The sequence below is a fragment of the Onychomys torridus genome, chromosome 11 (genome assembly GCF_903995425.1).
Source record: "Onychomys torridus chromosome 11, mOncTor1.1, whole genome shotgun sequence".
NCBI classification, from domain to species: Eukaryota; Metazoa; Chordata; class Mammalia; order Rodentia; family Cricetidae; genus Onychomys; species Onychomys torridus.
This window is the reverse complement of record NC_050453.1, coordinates 60,929,406-60,947,970: the sequence shown is the minus strand read 5'-3', so window position 1 is coordinate 60,947,970 and position 18,565 is coordinate 60,929,406. Positions and strand designations below refer to the sequence as shown.

The 18,565-nt window shown below is 44.7% G+C and overlaps 1 protein-coding gene across 1 annotated transcript in view; it reads left to right on the top strand.

Moving 5' to 3' along the window:
• The window catches only part of Dstyk (dual serine/threonine and tyrosine protein kinase), a 46,719-nt gene extending 42,710 nt beyond the window's left edge, over positions 1 to 4,009 (top strand). Inside the window, exons 12-13 of the mRNA XM_036202252.1 lie at positions 1,793 to 1,927; positions 2,263 to 4,009. Coding sequence (XP_036058145.1) covers positions 1,793 to 1,927; positions 2,263 to 2,450 — 323 coding nt within the window. The 3' untranslated portion in view covers positions 2,451 to 4,009. The remainder of the gene's footprint in view (positions 1 to 1,792; positions 1,928 to 2,262) is intronic.
• The last annotated feature ends 14,556 nt before the right edge of the window (positions 4,010 to 18,565 follow it).

The following is an 18,565-nucleotide window of genomic DNA, read 5'->3' as shown; positions in this document are numbered from 1 at the left end:
ACACTAAGGTTGGAGAGCAGGATGGTGGTCCAGCAGAAGTGAGATTCGGGGTCACATTTGAGTCCTAGCTGGAAAATAGGTAGTGGGGAGGGAACTCAGGGTTGAGTATCCACTTTGCAGAAGGCAGGGAGGTATGTTTCTGGAGATCTTGTTCTACTTAATCCTTTCAGCAAGCCTGTGGTGATGCTGGTATATTTTTATGTCAGATTCATAGATTAATCAGGACTGAATTGATGCAGTAACTGACCCCTAACACACTGAGGTAGAAGGCCTGACCCTGTGATTTGAATAGGCCTTTCTGTCTCTACAGTCCAGTCATGAGGGCAGAAACATCTGGAGGCTGGAGAAGGGGAAATACCAAAGGAAACTGTAAAACAGAAATATTTATGACAGGAAAGAAATCCACTTGGCAAATAGTGACAGACAAGGCCAGAGAAGTCCATAGACTGAAAACCTTGAGGAGAGTCAGGATCTTGTCAAGTAGGGAGGTCCTGAGCAGAGGAGGGTAGCAAAGGACATATGCCTGGACCAGCTTCACAGCCATTGGGGGAAGGGATGTGAAGGAGAAGAATCCATGTGAGGTGCCCAGTTAGGCAAAGATTGTGTCCATGGTTAGGTTGGTACTGATGCTGGAGTAAACAGGACTACAGATTTGAGGTAAATTCAGAAGACAATGGGGAAGCTTTTGTTTACTGCCTTGATGTGAGTGTTGAATAGAAAAGAATGGCTGGCATGGAAGATTGAAACTCTGAGCCATAGTTGATGGAGAATGATGGCACTGTGCCAAGGAAGATGGGAAAGAAATCACAGGTCAGTCACTAGTATTGATCTGAGGAAAAATTAGCAATGCATTTCAATTTCTTTTTTTAAATTTATTTTATGTATATGAATATTTTGCCTGTATGTATGTATGTGCATCAAGAGTGTGCCTGGTGCTCAGGGAGGTCAAAAGAGGTTGAGTTCCCTGGAACTGGAATTACATGTGAGGTGAGCCACATGGATGCTAGGACTCAAACCCTGGGCCTCTGTAAGAGCACCTGTGCTCTAAAGCCCTGAATTCCATTCATTTCATAGAGGCTGTCACCTGGCTGCTCTTCACTGGGTGACACACAGAAGAACTAGGAGTTAGTAACCAGCTGTAGTCTGACCCTCACTGGAGCCAGATAATAGACTTTTTCTCTCCCAGGTTTACTGTAGTCTGTCCCTGCTGCTATTACCTGCCTTGCCTGCTGCTGATTTAAATTCCCTTCATTGCTGTCCTCCTGCTGCTGTCAGAAAACTATTCTAAAATATGTTCTTCTTTTCTATCCCTGCTCTGAAAAAGAGAAGACCTGCCGCCTACCAACTCTAGACTCCTCTCTGCCTTTAAATCTTCCTATGAGAGATAGGATCTTCCTCTGTATCCTAGACTGGCTTCAAATGAGCCTTCTTCCTGTCTCTTTGAGTTCTGGAATTACAGGTGTGCAGCACACCTATTAATCTTTGTCTTTATAGTCTTTATTTTCTGGTTCCCATCCATATTTCTCTAATAATGGCCTTTTAGAATTGATCTTGCAGACAGTCCCATTAAAATGATGAAGTCATTAAAATGAGTTTCCTTCTCTTTTGACAAATTCGTATCTCTCAGCTGCCTTAGCATCTAGCTTTCTATATTGTAAAGTGGGCATTACAAATGTGCCTTGCCTATCAAGCAAGTTGTGAAGAACAATACATGTTAAAAGCTTTAAAAATTGTGTAAAGACCTGTAGAAGCAAAGTGGCAGCTCACTGTTACTCATCTGTCTTTACTGTAGGAAAGTATGATAATTCCGTGGATGTCTATGCTTTTGGGATCCTCTTCTGGTATATCTGCTCAGGCTCTATCAAGCTCCCTGAGGCATTCGAGAGGTGTGCTAGCAAAGATCATCTCTGGAACAATGTGCGCAGAGGTAAGAGCCACCAAGCTGCTTTGCTTTGACTCCCTCACTGAGAACAGACAGCCTGGACACCACAGCAGGGCACCCTTAGGTTCTGGCCACTGCACAGCATGACCACATCAGGCAGACTATCATAGAATGCAAAAAGGTTACTGTAAACCAAACCTTTGCTACTGGATAGCACTCAAATATGGTGTTTGCTACAGTTTTTAGAGTTGGCTTTTCTAAGCCAGTGTGTTGGTTTTCACCATTCCTGTTAGGTTATAGTCTAGGTCTCTGCAGTGGAAACCCACTTTCCTTGCTCTCCCAGCTCTGCTTGATAGGCTGGTGTCCTTGCTCTCCTCTAGGGACCCGTCCAGAGCGTCTTCCTGTGTTTGATGAGGAGTGCTGGCAGCTGATGGAAGCATGTTGGGACGGTGACCCCTCTAAGAGGCCTCTCTTGGGCATCGTCCAGCCTAGGCTCCGAGGCATTATGGACCGGCTTTGCAAGTGCAACTCTGAGCGCCCAAACAGAGGACTAGACGATTCTACCTGAAGACAAAACCTTTCTCTTCCACTCTTCCTTCCTTCCCTCTCACCTTTTGGCCATGGGGAGAATTTGCCATTTGTTCATTAAGGGAGCTCCTAAGGGAATTGGTGCTTGTTGGCAACTCAAGACCTTCCTGGGCAGAGATGGCTCCTGGACAGTGAAGAATTCACTGGCTGTTTTAGTATTCATGATGCCTCACACTATCTCTTTAGCAAAAGATTGTCTCAGATGTGTAAAAGCTGAAGGATGTGATGTTCTGGCCTCAGAACTGAAAAGGAGGCAACTGTTACCACTGTCTAGTCACTGTATGTGTTTCTGAAACACGTGGGGCCCTGCAGCGCAGGGTATCCAAACTATCATTTCATGACTTCAGCTCTAGCTGGGAACAGTTCGGTTCTGCCCAATGGTAGAGACCACTTAGAAACATGACTTTAGTTCAGGAGTGTGTGATTGTAAGGGCAAAAACAAAAGAAAACAAAAAACCAACTCAGCCAGATATATATTGTGGTTGCCCGGTTCTTGTTCTCTGTAACCAGGATCTCAGGTTGTAAGTTAGAAGCCCCAGGAGGCAGCTGGGTGTGAAGCTGTCTGCCCTCACAACCCAGTGTTTACATTTCCAGGTTAGGGAGCCCTGGTTTCTGCAGGGCGGGGCCAACCCAGAAGAGTCTGTTTGATTTGTGGGCTTCCCCACCCTCTGCCTTCTTTCCCCTAAAAAAGAGGGAACACTCCAGATATCATGGGCCTGGGCATCTGATCAGAAATAGACTATAATTTTGTTGTGTTTAGTGGGATGTAGCCCAGGCTGGCCTTAAAATCTCATCCTTCACCCTCCCAAGTGCTGAGATTACAGGCATCTGCTACCATGCCTGGCTTTTAGCTATATGACACTCTTGTATTTCCTTCTTCAGTGCTGGGGGCAGTCCCGCAGCCTCACATGTGTTGTTCAGTGCTCTCTGATGAGCTACACTCCAGCTTTCTAGAGCTTTCAAAGCTGACTTTTAACACTAGGCACCGTGAGCTCTGGTATTGATGCGGTTGAGCATGATGGTCTTCTAAATACTCACAGTCCCTCAGAGATGCCATGCAATGCTTTCTACATGCACTTGTAATGGACAAGTGATGGCCCAGTGGCTTTGGGTTCATTGGCTCTGGTCTCATTTTTTATAGAATGCTTAGTTTAGCTCTTAGAATTTTAACATCTACTCAACTATACCTAGTTACTCTGCTCTGAGCATTAACTTGTCCTCGGGACACAGTAGGATGTACAGGAAGCCAGGCGCCAAGGAAAGAAGAAATGAGCCATCTCCACTAGTTGGGGCTGTTGTGTGTGACACTTAGAGAGACTGCTGACCCTTGTTCTTGAACTCTAACTGTAATACAAAGGCTATAGTTCCAGTATGGAAGCCATATTCCTGGCATTCTTTGCACATCGTAGCTCAGGCTCAGACTCGTAAGTGAGAGGTTAGATTTTTTTTCCCATCCAGGATCCATTTTCAGTCTCCTGTCAGATTACAGGTTCTTTTTTTTTTCAATCTTTAATTTTTTTTGGAGCTGAGGATCGAACCCAGGACCTTGTGCTTGCTAGGCAAGCGCTCTACCACTGAGCTAAATCCCCAACCCTCAATCTTTAATTTTTAAAAAGAAGATTCCGTACACTTTTCTGCACAGTAAGAGAGGCTAATGCTAAGTAAGGAGATAAAGAGTAGTTTTATAGTTCATTCATAAAAAACGTACCTGGAAAAGTCCAAGATGTTCCTGAAAGGGTCAGGACAAGCCAAAGGCCACATGGGGGTATTTGGTGGTGGTATTTCAATGCTCAGCAGGCTGAGCATGTGAACACGTATGTCTAATTTGTGTGTATTTTACTTTATAACATTGTAAGCTAATTTTGGATTCTTTGTTTTTTAGCATCTATTATTATTTCAGTGATAAAATGCCATGAAATGTACTGTATTGTATGTCACTTGGGAAGACACTAGGTCCTCAGAGCAGTGAGGTGGCACTTAGGTAGTACAGGGCTTAATAGGGCCAAAGTTTTGAAGATTCACCTCCAGGCTGAGGCAGAAAGAAGGGTGGCACAGAGAGTTACCTTTACTGTGTGCCATCCTTCAACAAAAATTTCCACGAGGGCAGTTTACTCTAGCCGAGAAGTGACCACCGGCTGCTCTTTGGGAGCTGAAAATCTGGTCTCTCATTTTGCTTTGGAATGGGGTGACAGGCCTTCCTGCAGAGCAATCAGAAGAAATGCCGGCAGAGTCTGGCCCCTCCACGGCTCGCCTGTGCCCTTGAGTTGGCAGCAGACAGCCGAGTAGCTTCTTGACTGAGCAGCCTTCCAGTGCTCTCAGAAAGAGGACTGCCCTGGTTGTTCCCAGACCAAAGAGAGTCACTTCCGACTCCGTCCACTTTAAGGGACAGGGCTAGGCAGCCACTGGGTCAAAACATTAACACTAAAGCTCAGAGAAGCTGAGGAAGGGCTGCATTACTCCACAGCTAGAGCTAGGTCCCCAAGTGCTGGCAGAGGGGTTAGAGCACTCAGGCTACATGTAGCTCAGTGGTAGATGTGCTCAGCATGCTCGTGGGCTTGGGTCAGTGTCTAGTACCAAAGCAAAGCAAACATGGAGGTCAAGAGGGGTTGGGACGTGTTCTTCCCGACAGCTGCACTAATGACACTTTACTTTTGTGGATGTCTTCTTCAGCACTGAGCAGCCCGGGAATGGGTCAGTGCAGTCACACTTAGGGAAACTGAGGCACCCTCTGATCTCACTCTAGAGAGATGCCCTGCTTGTTTGGTCTAGCTTACTGGGAGACCTCCCAAGCCCACCTTGTATCAGGATGGATTAACAGCCTTGGAAAGTACGTTCCAAAGGAGGAGCTGCTTTAAGTGTTTAGAACTTGCATTTTGCACTTGCTGGGTCAAACACTCCACATTTTCCTTAAAAGAAAATGAGGATTTAGTCTTCTAAGTGTTGGGTATGTGGGGTAGAGCTAGTGTGATATTAGAGTGGCCTTAAGTAAGACACCTGTACTACAAACTCCCCTAGAAGTTTCAGGTGGTACTGCTGGTCTTAAAAGAGTTGTATTTTAACTTTGTCTGCTTTTATAGCACTTAGTGTGAGCGACATAGTGGTGGAGACTGTGAACACCTGACATTGGGGAGGCCAGCTAGCCCAGAGGGTGGACAAGAAACAGTCTGGATGGCTTGCTGGTTTTGTTTTGTTTTGTTTTGTTTTTTGTTTTTTGTTTTTGTTTTTGTCTTTTAGGTAATGTTTTTATTTGTTTTAAAGAACTAATGTTTATTACAGTATTATATAAAAGTGTAACATACTAAGTGTGTAGAATAAAGTGCAATAACAAAAAAGTACTTTTGACACACTCTCGGCCTTTGTGCCTCCTTTTTGTGTGGTGTGGCTTTTTTCGTGGCTTTGTGACTGGACCATTTTACTTGTGTGTATTTTTTTTTTTTTTTGAGAGACTCAGCCCTAGGTTTTGTCTTCATTTAGTGTAATTTGAACAGCTGCACTGGGTTCTGTGGAGTCTTCTGTGAGTTGTTAAGATGTGGATACCAGGTGTGCTGCATAATAAAGACCACATTTATGTTTCAGGGTTACCTGTTTGGCTTCAGCTTTTCCTCACTTCCCTTCACATGTTCACAGGATGCTCCCAAGCCCTGCTTCCCTCCATGACCTGCTGTCCTTCCATTTTTGGGAGATTGCTGAACTACTCCCAACTCTTCAGCTTTGTTGACTGAAACACACGTCTCTCTCTGGAGCTGGTTCCACACCCAGCCTGCAGCTTTCCTTGGCAGATATCCCACAACTCTGGCATCTCCAATATCTTGGGGTCTCCAACACAATCCAGGTTTTACCTTCACAGCATCCCACAGTGGCCTCTCTGGGCCTCCATGCAGGAACACTCCTGACACACACCTGGCTTCAGCAGCTTTCCTTACCTGCAGAGGGAGATTCCATAATCCTTTTCTTGTATCTTTGACTCTACAGCCAGAACCACGTGGCAGTCTGGAGTTGCCAAGTTCTGGTGTTTGAAGGGGCTGGAATTTGGCCTCCTATTCAATTATATTTGCACCAGCTTTCTTTTTTCTTTTTAAGATTTATTTATTTACTTATTGTTCTGTCTGCCTCTATGCCTGTACACCAGAAGAGGGCGCCAGATCTCATTACAGATGGTTGTGAGCCACCATGTGGTTGCTGGGAATTGAACTCTAGACCTCTGGAAGAGCAGTCAGTGCTCTTTAACTACTGAGTCACCTCTCCAGCCCCTCGAATCGGCCTTCTATTGTTGATGGTTTCCTTCACTGCTTAAGCTTTTCTTTAATTCCTTTTCACAAGATGGGAGCTTAGCTGGGTGGGGTCTTGACCTGAGGTCACCACTCCCTTTATGCCATTTAAAATCAGACTTTTCTTTAAACGTTTTCATCTCCACAAGAACTGGACTTAGCTCTGATTACACTTCCTGGTGCTCCGTTTCTCCTCAAATTGTACATTTTGTATTTCTCATTGTCTATCTTGCTTCTTTTCATTATAGATCTGCATAAGAGTGATTACTAATAACCACACTACACAGGCAATGTTAGGGTGTCTTGAAATCTCTTCTGCCAACATCATTAATCCAAAACTCTTCAATTTTGCCTCTGGCAGTTTTAGGACAGGGCAAAAACCAGGCACATTACTTACCAAAATATGACAAGAATATTCTCTAGGCCACTTACTAATATTCTTCCCCTCTGAAACTTCTTGAGCTGCCCCCCCCCCAGTTAAAATCACCTTCAGCACTGTCTTCCATGCTCCTACTATGATGCCCACTAATCCCTGCTTGAAGTGTTCAGCCCCTTTTCTAGTCCAAAGTCCAGGGTCTTCTGTACAAACAGCACAGTCAGGCCTGTACAGCAATACCCCAGCCCCTGGTACCAACTTCTGTCTTATTCACTTGCTGTGAAGAGACACCGTGACCAAGCAATTCTTATAAAGAAACAGCAGGGTTACTATGGGTGGCCATGCACTGACTGGAGTTTCTTAGGTCCCTAGGGACAACTTGTTCCTTAGTATATGCTAGAGGTAAGTAACATTTTGAGTAAGTGGGAAAAAGACTGTTTGATAAAACTGATTACCAATCTGTTCCTATAATGAAAACCATAGATAGAATAATTTAGAATTAGGATAAACTTGTTTCTCACAGTTCTGGAGGCCAGAAGGCCCAAGGTCAAGATGCAAGCAGATCGGGTTCCTGGCAAGGGTAGTTCTGCTTCGTAGATGGAGTCCTGCTGCTGTAGCTGTAGAGATGTAATACTGTGTCTTCATAATGGAAGGGGGGGATAAAAAGACAAAGACAAAGGCGGTGCTATCTCATGCTAGAAGAGAAGGAATGGCCCCAGTGGTTACTGCAACTAATGCCTAGTTATAAAACAAAATGGCTGACTTCTGGGAGCTACAACTGGGTCATCTGGTCAAGAAGGGTCAAGAAGGCTGGCCGTGGTGGCGCACATCTTTGATCCCAGCACTCAGGAGGCAGAGGCAGGCGGATCTATGTGAGTTCGAGGCCAGCCTGGTCTACAGAGTGAGTTCCAGGACAACCAGGGATACACGGAGAAACCTTGTTTCAAAAGCGGGGGTGGGGGAGGTGGGGGAGGTGGTGTGCAAGGTAAGATAAAACAGACGCTACTTCAGAGAGAAGGGCCAGAGAAAGCAACAGAACTCCACAAACCACAAAAAGAACACAGGCCATGATACAGCTCCTGCTCTGAAGAGGCAGGGGAAGCAGAAATCGAGGGAGTCCTGAGGAAAAAGGGCTGGCAGTCCTAACCACAGGAGCCCTCAGCCTCCAGAAGTCTCCAGTCCAGCTGCAGGGCTTGCTGAAGCAGTGCCTTCTCCAGGGGAATGGGTCAGTGATGACAAACGTCCCCCAGGTCAGAGGGCTGTGTCAGGGCACCATCCTGAGGCAGAAGCCACTGTTTAAACCTGAGCTGTCGGGAGGGCCAGAGAAAAGGAACGGTCCTAAGTAATGCTGCCTTAATTAAACGTGCTATAGCCCCAAGGCAAGAGAGGGCCCTGGGAAACAGCTGTGGAAAGCAGGAAGGCTGGGCCCTGGCCAGCTGAAAAGTCCAACTGGCATGAGCTTCAAGCAGTGAGAAAGGTGCCCTTGCCCTGTGTATGTGGAAGAGACCTCATCCACTCAGAATAACAGGAGTGGATCATCCTTTGGCATTTTCTTAGAGTTTGAGAACACTGAAAGTCCCATAGACTGCTTGGTGTCTATAGCTACATCCCTTCAGCAGGATGATTAATGCTTAGAGGATTCTGCAAATGTGGAGATAGGCCCACCAGTATAGAACTCAGTGTGCTTAATTCTGCTAATGCCAGCATAATGGGGAGACACTCCCAGCTAGAATGTACTGGCCACATACAATCTGGAGAGTTTGGAAGGTGAGAAAAACCTATCTGGCCCGAAGATTGCAAAGCTAAGTGTGTCCAGCAGAGGCCCCTATACACAAAGAACTGCAGACCTACTACAGACTGTGAAGGCTGACACTACACACAGGCTCCATACACACTGGGCCGTCTCTTCAGACCCTGCTCTTCCTTTAACATTGTTTCTTTCTCCTCTCCTCCTCACTTCCCCTTCACTTGATCTCACTCATTCACTATTTCTACATGTACACCAAATACTTTTTAACTTAGTAGTACACTCGACATCATTCTTACCAGGTTCTCTTTTATGGCCACTGATGAAGTATTACTGGGTTGCAGCTGATTTTAAATTCTGTATCTTGTGTGGTTTGATGTTGCTATTACAGCAGTTTTTTTCTCCTCTCTAAGTGGTACTGAGGATTGACACCCCCCACAAGAGTAGTTTGCTCACTACAAAGATTCCCCAAGTATACCAGGAGAGATAACTTTAAGAAAAAAGTACAGATTAGAACACATAAATAAAAGAACCATGAAAGAATCAAGGCAAGGCACCATGACTCCTCCAAATCATAAATTCTTTAATTAATGAACTGAAACTTTAATTAATGAACTGGGTTAAAAAGGTTGAATAAACACTTCAGGTGCTGCAGGGCAGTGGTGTGGAACATGCACGTCTTTAATCCCAGACCTCAGGAGGCCAAGGCAGATGGATCTCTGTGCATTTGAGGCCAGGCTGGTTTACAGAAGAAGTTCCAGGACAGCCAGACTATACAGAGTTTGTTTGAAAAACAAACAAACAACAACAACAACAAGAATTCAGAAGTTTTCCAGGCACGGTGAAACACACCTTTAATCCTAATACTCAAATAGTAGAAAAGGTGGTGAGTTTGAGGCCAGCCAGAGTTACATAGTAAGATTCTGTCCTTAAAAATAAATTCACTTGTTAGATTAATCAGTGACCTCAAAGAGGATACAAATGAGCAGATGAATCAAGTAAGAAAATCAATCCAGGACCTGGAAAGGCAAGGTAGCAAAATGGATGGAAAAGACAGTAAAATGTATGAGAAGATATACAGAGAAATTGAGATTTTAGAAAAAAAATAGAAATACTCAATGACTCAAATTAAAAATGGGAAAGGCCAATGCCACTAAAATGAATGAAGAAAGTGTTGGAGATGTGGAAAGATGGAAGAAGAAGGTGGGTTTTGTTTTGTTTTGAATTGATTTTGTGTGTGTGGGTTTCTCTTGGGGGAGATGCTACAGGAATGAAAGGCAGATAAGGAGGGACTGGGATGTGAGTGGGATGGGGGTACATGATGTGAAATTCCCAAAAATAAATAAGGAATTAAGTTATAAAAATGGGGGAAGCATCATCAACAGATATGACCAAGAAGAAGGGGGAGTGTCAAGGAATGAATGACAAGGTCAAGGCAAGTCTACAATCAAACATCAACCGGAGGAGGGGGAACCACACATCTGTCACATCATGAACAACTGTCTACATGCTCCAAGTGGGACACCCATGACCAGTAAGTTCACTGGAGCACAGATAAACTAAAGCACCTGAATCACCGGACAGCCCACCCTAGCATGAGCAATGGCTCTGGAGAGCTGCATCCCTAGAGCTCCTTGCCCATTACACATCTAGCAGGACTACTACCTAGAATGTATAAAGAACTCCACAAATTAAACCCCCAAACCACACAGTCAATAAATGGGCCAATGAATTGAATAGACAGCTCTCAAAGGTAGAGATGGGCATAGCCAATAAATATCTACATAAGTGTTCAATGAAATGAAAACTGTACTGAGATTCTCATAATCAGTCAGAATGACTATCACTAAGAAAACAAATGATAAAAAAAAAAAAAAGCTGGGCGGTGGTGGCGCACGCCTTTAATCCCAGCACTCTGGAGGCAGAGCCAGGCAGATCTCTATGAGTTCGAGGCCAGCCTGGTCTACCAAGTGAGTTCCAAGAAAGACACAAAGCTACACAAAGAAACCCTGTCTTGAAAAACAAAAACAAAAAAAGCTGGGAAGGATGTGGGGAAGGAGCAGTCCTTTGGGCAAGGGAGCCAGTGTGTCATTGCTGGAGCATGTGACAAAGCAAAGCACTGACTGCAGGGCCAGTGAACGAAGAAGATGAGGAAGGGACCCCACCATTCTTTTCAAGAGCAGGCCTCCCATAATGCCCCGTGGCTAGATGTTCAACCACCTCTCAATAGCTTCATCTGGAGACCAAGCTGCTGAGACTCGGACTCTGAGGGGCACCCAAGATCCAAACTGTAGCATCCTAAAGGACTCATCTCTTAATACTGCCACCTTGGGGGTTAAGTTCCAACCAGAATTTTGGAGGAACACATACATTCAAATCATAGCACCATCTTGGGAAAATATAGACCCAAACAATCATGTAGTATATCCAAGACAAAACCATCAAAAACCATCCCAGTTATCCATTGTAAATGTATCCAAATGTAAAAAATTCAAATTATGAAGGATCTAGATAATGGCACATGCATTGAGTATTATGTACTAGTATAAATGTTTCCATACAGTAATTCACTTAATCCTGACTACAATCCATTTTACTGACGAGAAAACAAAGAAAAAGACAGTATCTTAGTTATATTTCTATTGTTGTGAAGAGAGACCATGATCAAGGTAACTCTTATAAAACGAAGCATGAACTGGGGGCTTGCTCACAGTTTCAGAGGGTTGGTCCATGATCACACAGGAAGGAAGCAGACAGGCAGGTACTGGAGCAGTAGCTGAGAGCTTTACATTCTGACACACACACACACACACACACACACACACACACACACACACAGATGGAGAGACAGAGATGGAGGGAGGGAGGGAGAGAGAGAGAGAGAGAGAGAGAGAGAGAGAGAGAGAGAGAGAGAGACTGGCTGGGCCTGGTGCGGGCTTTCGAAACCTCAAAGCCCATCCCCAGTGACACACCTACTCCAACACCACCACACCTCCTAATCCTTCCCAAAGAGTTCACCAAGCAGGAACTGCACCATGGATCGGCTAAGCAACCAGCGTGGGACAATGAATAGACACTGGAGCTGAATGTGAGTTTAAGTCTGAATCCAAGTGAGAGGACTGCAAGACAACAATGTTGGACCGGAAGTCACAGAGCTCTCGATAGGATGAAAACTTGACCAGGAGACTAGAGAAAGGGAGCCACACAAACAGGACGCACATTTTTGAGAATGGGGCACTTGAAACTGGGAATCTCAAAGGTGGCGCAGGTTTTTGTGTATTGGTTTGTTTGGATTTTGGTAGTCACAGCATTAGGACCCTGGACGTGAGAAGCTGGAGTGCAATAAAGTGTGATCAAAGAGGTCACTGGGGGAGAGAAGGCAAGAAGCCAGGAAGTCAAGGTGATGGATCAAACTGCCAGGTTGTGGCGGTCACCGGGATGGTGACAGGAAGAGGATGAAAAAGAAGATGGAGTCAGCACTGAACAGTCGACACTGCGAAGAGCAGAGGAAAGACACCAGCAGCAAGGAGGAAAAAGTGGCACTTGGTGGCAGTGCTTTCAAAGGGCAGGGGTTCCTTCTCCCGGGCAGGGGAGAAGGATGGTTTGACAGAGGCTTTGGTGGGGACACAGCTCTGCAGACCTTAGGAAGGGTGATCGAGCATGTCTTTTCCTAGGGAGACGTGAACAAGCCTGCGCTCCAGGTACCACAACGACGAGAAAACAAAAACCAACTTGACTCCAGTCGGGCTTGGTGAGGTGACGAGTTTCCTGGGAACACTTACAGAAGCACAGGGGAGCTGAAGGCCACTGCATCCCCAGAAAGTCCCCTTAGGCAGAGGTGCCGGCAAAGGAACACCCCATCACCAGAGAACCAACACAACTTGCAGACAGTTCCACCGAAAAGTCTCCTCTCCTCTCAGTAATTGTTTATGGTTTACACAACCTTGGGAGCCTTGTAAATGTCTGAGTTTTCTGAGCCTTACATATTTCCTTAGTCTTCTGGGTCCTTTAAAAAAAAAAAAAAAGCAAAACGCAAACAAACAAAAAACCAAGGCCTTACTATGCAACCTTGGCTGACCTGGAACATCCTATGTAGACTAGACTGGCCTCAAGCTCAGAGATTCCCCTGCCTCTCCTGGGACCTGGGAATAAAGGGGTACACCACCATGCCTGGAAGCTTGCTGAGTCTTAAGTGTCTCTTCCCTCTAGGAGGAAAATCCAGAGGAAAGGGCTATATAGCAGAAGGTGAGAATTTGATTCTCCTCTAATTTAAAATCTATAACCAGGGGTGCTGGGAGACGGCTCAGAGTATAAAGGCCACCAAGTCAGAGATGAACTGAGTTCAATTCCTAGGACCCACATACTAGAAATAGAATTGACTCCTACCCCAAGATTGTCCTCTGACCTCCACAGGTATGCCATGGACACACACCTACACATACACAATAAGTAAATAAGTGAATAAATATAAAAAATAATCTACAAACGAGGCTAGAGCACTCAGCAGAGCACTTTGTCCACCATGCACAAGGCCTTGGGTTTTATTGCAGTGAAACCAACGTTAATGTTAAGAGGAATGTTAGAGTTAAAGTGCTGAAATCAGGAAACATTGAAGAAGGTAAAAAACAGGGCTTTGCAGCTGGGTCTGAGTCAGCCAAGCTGACCAGATAAGAGGAAGGACAGGGATTCTAAGAAAAACAAGGTCAGTGTCAGCAGGCTTGCTGGCTCCTACTCCCATGGAACCCCTCTCCCCCAGCATATGCCAGCTATGGCTGCACTTTCAGATACTCTCATTTCCAGTGCAGCTGGTTATCACTCTGTAGACCAGGCTGGCCTCAAACTCAGAGATCCTCCTACTTCTGCCTCCTGAGTGCTATGAATTAAAGGCGTGTGCCACCACTGCCGGGCTCCAATATAGTTAGTTCTAACAGATGAAACTGTAAGTAAGATTAGCTTCTAAAAACTCACTACCTATTCCAGAAAGGAGACTACCCTAGACCACCCCACAGACACAGAGCTGGATGTGAGGTAACCAGAGATGGCATCTTGGTAGCTATGATGGGACTTAGCTCTCTGCTAGAATAAAAACTACACTCTGTCCACAGAAGTATGAGCAAAGAGAACAGTCTACTAAATGGCTCCCAGATCCTGCCAAGGTCTGAGGTTCACATACCCACAAGGTTGGTATCCAATGAGTACTGACCAGTAGACAGATGAGGTCAACAGCTGAGGGCAGGTGAGACCCGAAGATGTGTTTCCTCTTGACAGTCAGAAGGGAGAGATGGGCATCAGGACAGAAGGGAAGCCTCATTCCATCAGTCTGGAGAAAGGACCCCAGGAGACTTAGGCGGTTTTTTTTTTTTTTTTTTTTTGTACTTGAAATTATATTAAGGGAAAGATATTCAAGAGAGAAAAATTGATCCAGTAATAGAGGATAAACTTAACGCTGACTCATTGCTACCTGGGATTCTGACTGTAATTGTATAGTTGGTCCCAAGCAAGAAAGCAGAGCAGTTACGAGTGGTTCAAGTGATGTAAGTCCCAAAGATCGAGCAGCTGCTAAGAATGGGTTGATGCTTGGGAAAGGTAGACGTGGAAATCGAGCACATGAAAGTCTTGCATCTTTCCTCCCTTCTGTCTCCTTGCCCTTTCTGATACGTCTCTCCTCTCCTTCTCCCATCATCTCCTCTCCTTTCTCTCCCCCATTCCTTTTTAAGTTTAGTTTTGTTTTGTTTTGTTTGTTTGGTTGGTTGGTTTTGGTTTTTCGAGACAGGGTTTCTCTCTGTAGCTTTGCACCTTTCCTGGATCTCTCTCTGTAGACCAGGCTGGCCTTTAACTCACAGAGATCCGCCTGGCTCTGCCTCCTGAGTGCTGGGATTAAAGGCATGCGCCACCACTGCCCGGCTAAGTTTAGTTTTTGAGAAAGTGTCTTGCTATATAGCATGGCCCAGGTTGGCCCTGAACTTTAGGTCCCCTGCTTCAGTCACCCAAATGCTGGGACTGAAACTTGCACCATGCTTGCCCTTGGGCTGTCTTTAAAGCTTCAACATTTGCCATTACTATGAGTTCTTTTACTTTCTGGATAAATTAGCCTTGCAAGTAATAATACCAACAGAAAAACATCTGAATGTTCCTCTATGTTCCTAGAGCTGCTTGTCACAAAGTTGTACAAAGGGTTTCTTTTTGTCTTTGTACTGCTGAGAGTTGAACCTAGGGCTTCACACATACTTGATAGGCAAGGGTTCTATGGCTGGGATGCATTCTCATCCCCAAATTGTAGCCCAGGCTGGCTGCACACTCACTATGTAGCCGAGGCTAGCTTTTAACTCAAACCCATCCTTCATTGGCCTCCTGAGTGCTGAGGTTCAGGTGTGAGTGGCTACGTCTAGTGGAAGGCAAGTGTTCACAGTCACTTTATTTTCATTCTTTGGCACGACAGATTTACTTAACAGAAAACTTAATGTGAGAGATGAGGCTTTCTTACTGGTAAATAGTTTTATCACCCGTCTATAACATATTATTTATTAAGAATCATAAAACATGTTTTCAACAATTAATTGGCGTTGTAAAGCATACATAGTACTGAAGACAGCAATGGTTGATAAACCGAATTACTGCTGGTCACTTCATGCATAATCTGTGATCACAACAAACTCCTGGGGATTTCCGGCAAAGAAATTTGCTTTTATCTACAGATAAACATAAAGAGCTAGAGCAGATGATAGATTTTTGAGATAGTCTCAACATATCTTCTGCAGAATGAATAAGAATGAAAAGTTCAAGCTCCCTGCTTTTCAAAAATTTTAACTGTTTCAATTATATAGCAATTAGAGATACTGCTGCAAGGAATAACTTTCTCTGTCTCTCTGTCTCTCTGTCTCTCTCTAAGTGTGTGTGTGTGTGTGTGTGTGTGTGTGTGTGTGTGTGTGTGTGTCCATGTGTATTCAAGTGAATGGCATCTATACCAATATACTTTGCTTCCCCTCTCAATTTTCTGCTCTCCAGAGAATTCAGAACTGTGTTATAACTGTCCTTGTCTCTTCTCTTTAACTATGCTGAGTCTGTAATTCCACTGACAATAAACACGGGCTGCAACTGCATACTTTTTCTGAGAATGGCTTTAATCCCTGTCTCAGCCAGTATTGTGGATGCCACCCCCAGCCCTCTGCTGTAGGTCGGTATGCTGGAGTCACATAGGAGCTTTCAAATGCACTCATGTTATCTAAGCCAGCTGCCCAGAGGATTTCTTGGTTGACTGTGAAGCAGAAGTGTTTCAGGCAGAGATCTCCCAACCCTGTCTTCTCCCATGGCGTTTCAGGATCAAACCCAAAGCTTCACATGAGCTAAGGCAAGTGCTCTACCACCAAACTATAACCCAGCCCAGAATTTCTGATTTTTATCTGGAAGAGAGGTAAATACTAGCTGGCCTAATGCATGAAAGACAAAAAAATACCTTAATGAGAGGGAAGTTCGGCCTGGCTAAGAACCAAGTTCTTCTTTCACAGCCTCAGAATGACAGGTGTAAATTGCTCCAGGCCCCTTCAGCACCAAATTCAGATCTCCTGTTCTTTTTTGTTTTGTTTTGTTTTTGTTTTTGAGGCAGGGTTTTTCCATGTAGTTTGGTGCCTGTCCTGGATCTCACAGAGATCCACTTGGCTCTGCCTCCCCAGTGCTGGGATTAAAGGTGTGTGCCACCACTGCCCAGCCCAGATACCCTGTTCTTGCAGTTAATAAATAGTATTAATACACTTTAACTAGGGGTTGGGATTTAGCTCAGTGGTAGAGTGCTTGCCTAGCAAGCACCAGGCCCTGGGTTCAGTCCTCAGCTAAAAAAAAAAAAAAAAAAAAGCCTTAAATAACCTTCATAAAGCAAAGCCCACCAATTACAGTTTTCCATCAAAGTAGAATACAATGAATTATAATGTATAGCATACTATGAAACAAAAAATTCATTATGAAAGATAATCACACGTATGCTATATCCCTAATTTAGAGATTTTAAAAAGTATGCATATTTTAAAATTGACAAAAATACAGCAGCACATCTTTAGCCTGGACTTCTTCCATACTTTATGGTCTCAGGACGGCCCTGTGCTCTCAAGGTGAGGGGTTTTTAAAGGGAAAAACCACAAGCAGGGTGGTACAGCCTTGGCATCATATGATTGGGTGAGGGTGTGTAACCTTTGAATTTACTGGTTGGGGGTTACAGTGTTCATTTTTGGGCAGGCCTGGACAAGTACCAGGCTCTGTCCTTGAGCTGCCATGGGGGCTGGCTGGCCTAGCACATACTGACTGTGCGGGCTGCCTCAGTGGCCCAGGGTCTGTCCTTGAGCTGTCATGGAGGCTGGCTGGCCTCACACGTTCCATTGAGCCATGCAGGTAGCTCTAAGTTGGTGAGGGGTCCCAGACAGTAAACAACTGGCTGAACCTTGAGCAGTCAGAGTGTGTGCAGAAAGGACTATGTCATAGCCCTCCCAGAAACTGTGTGCTCAAGTCTCTGAAATTGAAAATTTCAAACTGAAATTGAGGCCTGATCTCTGAGAGAAGACTGATGAGCCTGTTATGGCATCTGCTTGGTCCTTTCACATCTACCTTGTCCAAGCTGTTTCTTTTTCTGTGTCCTATGCACTAGCAAATGGAGCTCCCAAAGTAGAGACATGACGCATGTCAGACATATTACCTCCATTATCTTCTACATAAAAAAACCCTTTCCTATTCTGCTGTTTCCAATCCAGTCTCCCAATATCTCTCAAACTCCTTGCTTGTCTTCCTCCTCTACTATAGATTTGATTTGGATCATCCTCATCCTTCCACGGGATCACTGCAGTATACTTGTGGTGAGTTTTCAGCCCTCAAGGGATTCCTATTGACCAGTGTTCTTTTTTAAAAATATTTATTTATTTTATGTATATGAGTGACCTGTCTTCATGCACACCGGAAGAGGGAATCAGATCCAATAACAGATGGTTGTGAGCCACCATGTGGATGCTGGGAATTGAACTCAGGACCTCTGGAAGAGCAGCCAATGCTCTTAACCACTGAGCCATCTCTCCAGCCCTTGACCAGTGTTCTTAAGAGTTTTATTTTTAGGGCTAGGCTATAGCTTATGGGTATGGCCTGTGGGTAAGGCTCTAGGTTCAATCACCAGCACCAGTAAGATAAAAAACAAAACAAACAAACAAACAAAAAAACCTCACCCAAAACCCCAAACCACACAAACAACAACAACAACCCCTTTAAATTTTATTTCCTTCTTCCCTCTCACACCAGGATCACTATATAGCCCAGGCTCCTGAGTGCTGAGATCACACACATATGTGCTACAAGGCTGGGTAGGCGTCTTATTTCTTAAACATCAATTTGATCATATTATCCCTTCTTTGAAATTTTTACAAAATGCACGCTCTTTAAAAAAAAAAAAAAATGGGCCGGGCGTTGGTGATACATGCCTTTAATCCCAGCACTCGTTAGGCAGAGGCAGGCGGATCTCTGTGAGTTCGAGGCCAACCTGGTCTACAGAGCAAGATCCAGGAAAGGCGCAAAGAAACCTTGTCTCAAAAAAACCATACACACACACACACACACACACACACACACACACACACACACATGACAAGGGACACAAAAATGACTGCCTCACAGAAAAGAAAAATGAGGATGTATACATGTGAAAAGTTCGTCACTAAACAAGTGAAACAATGATT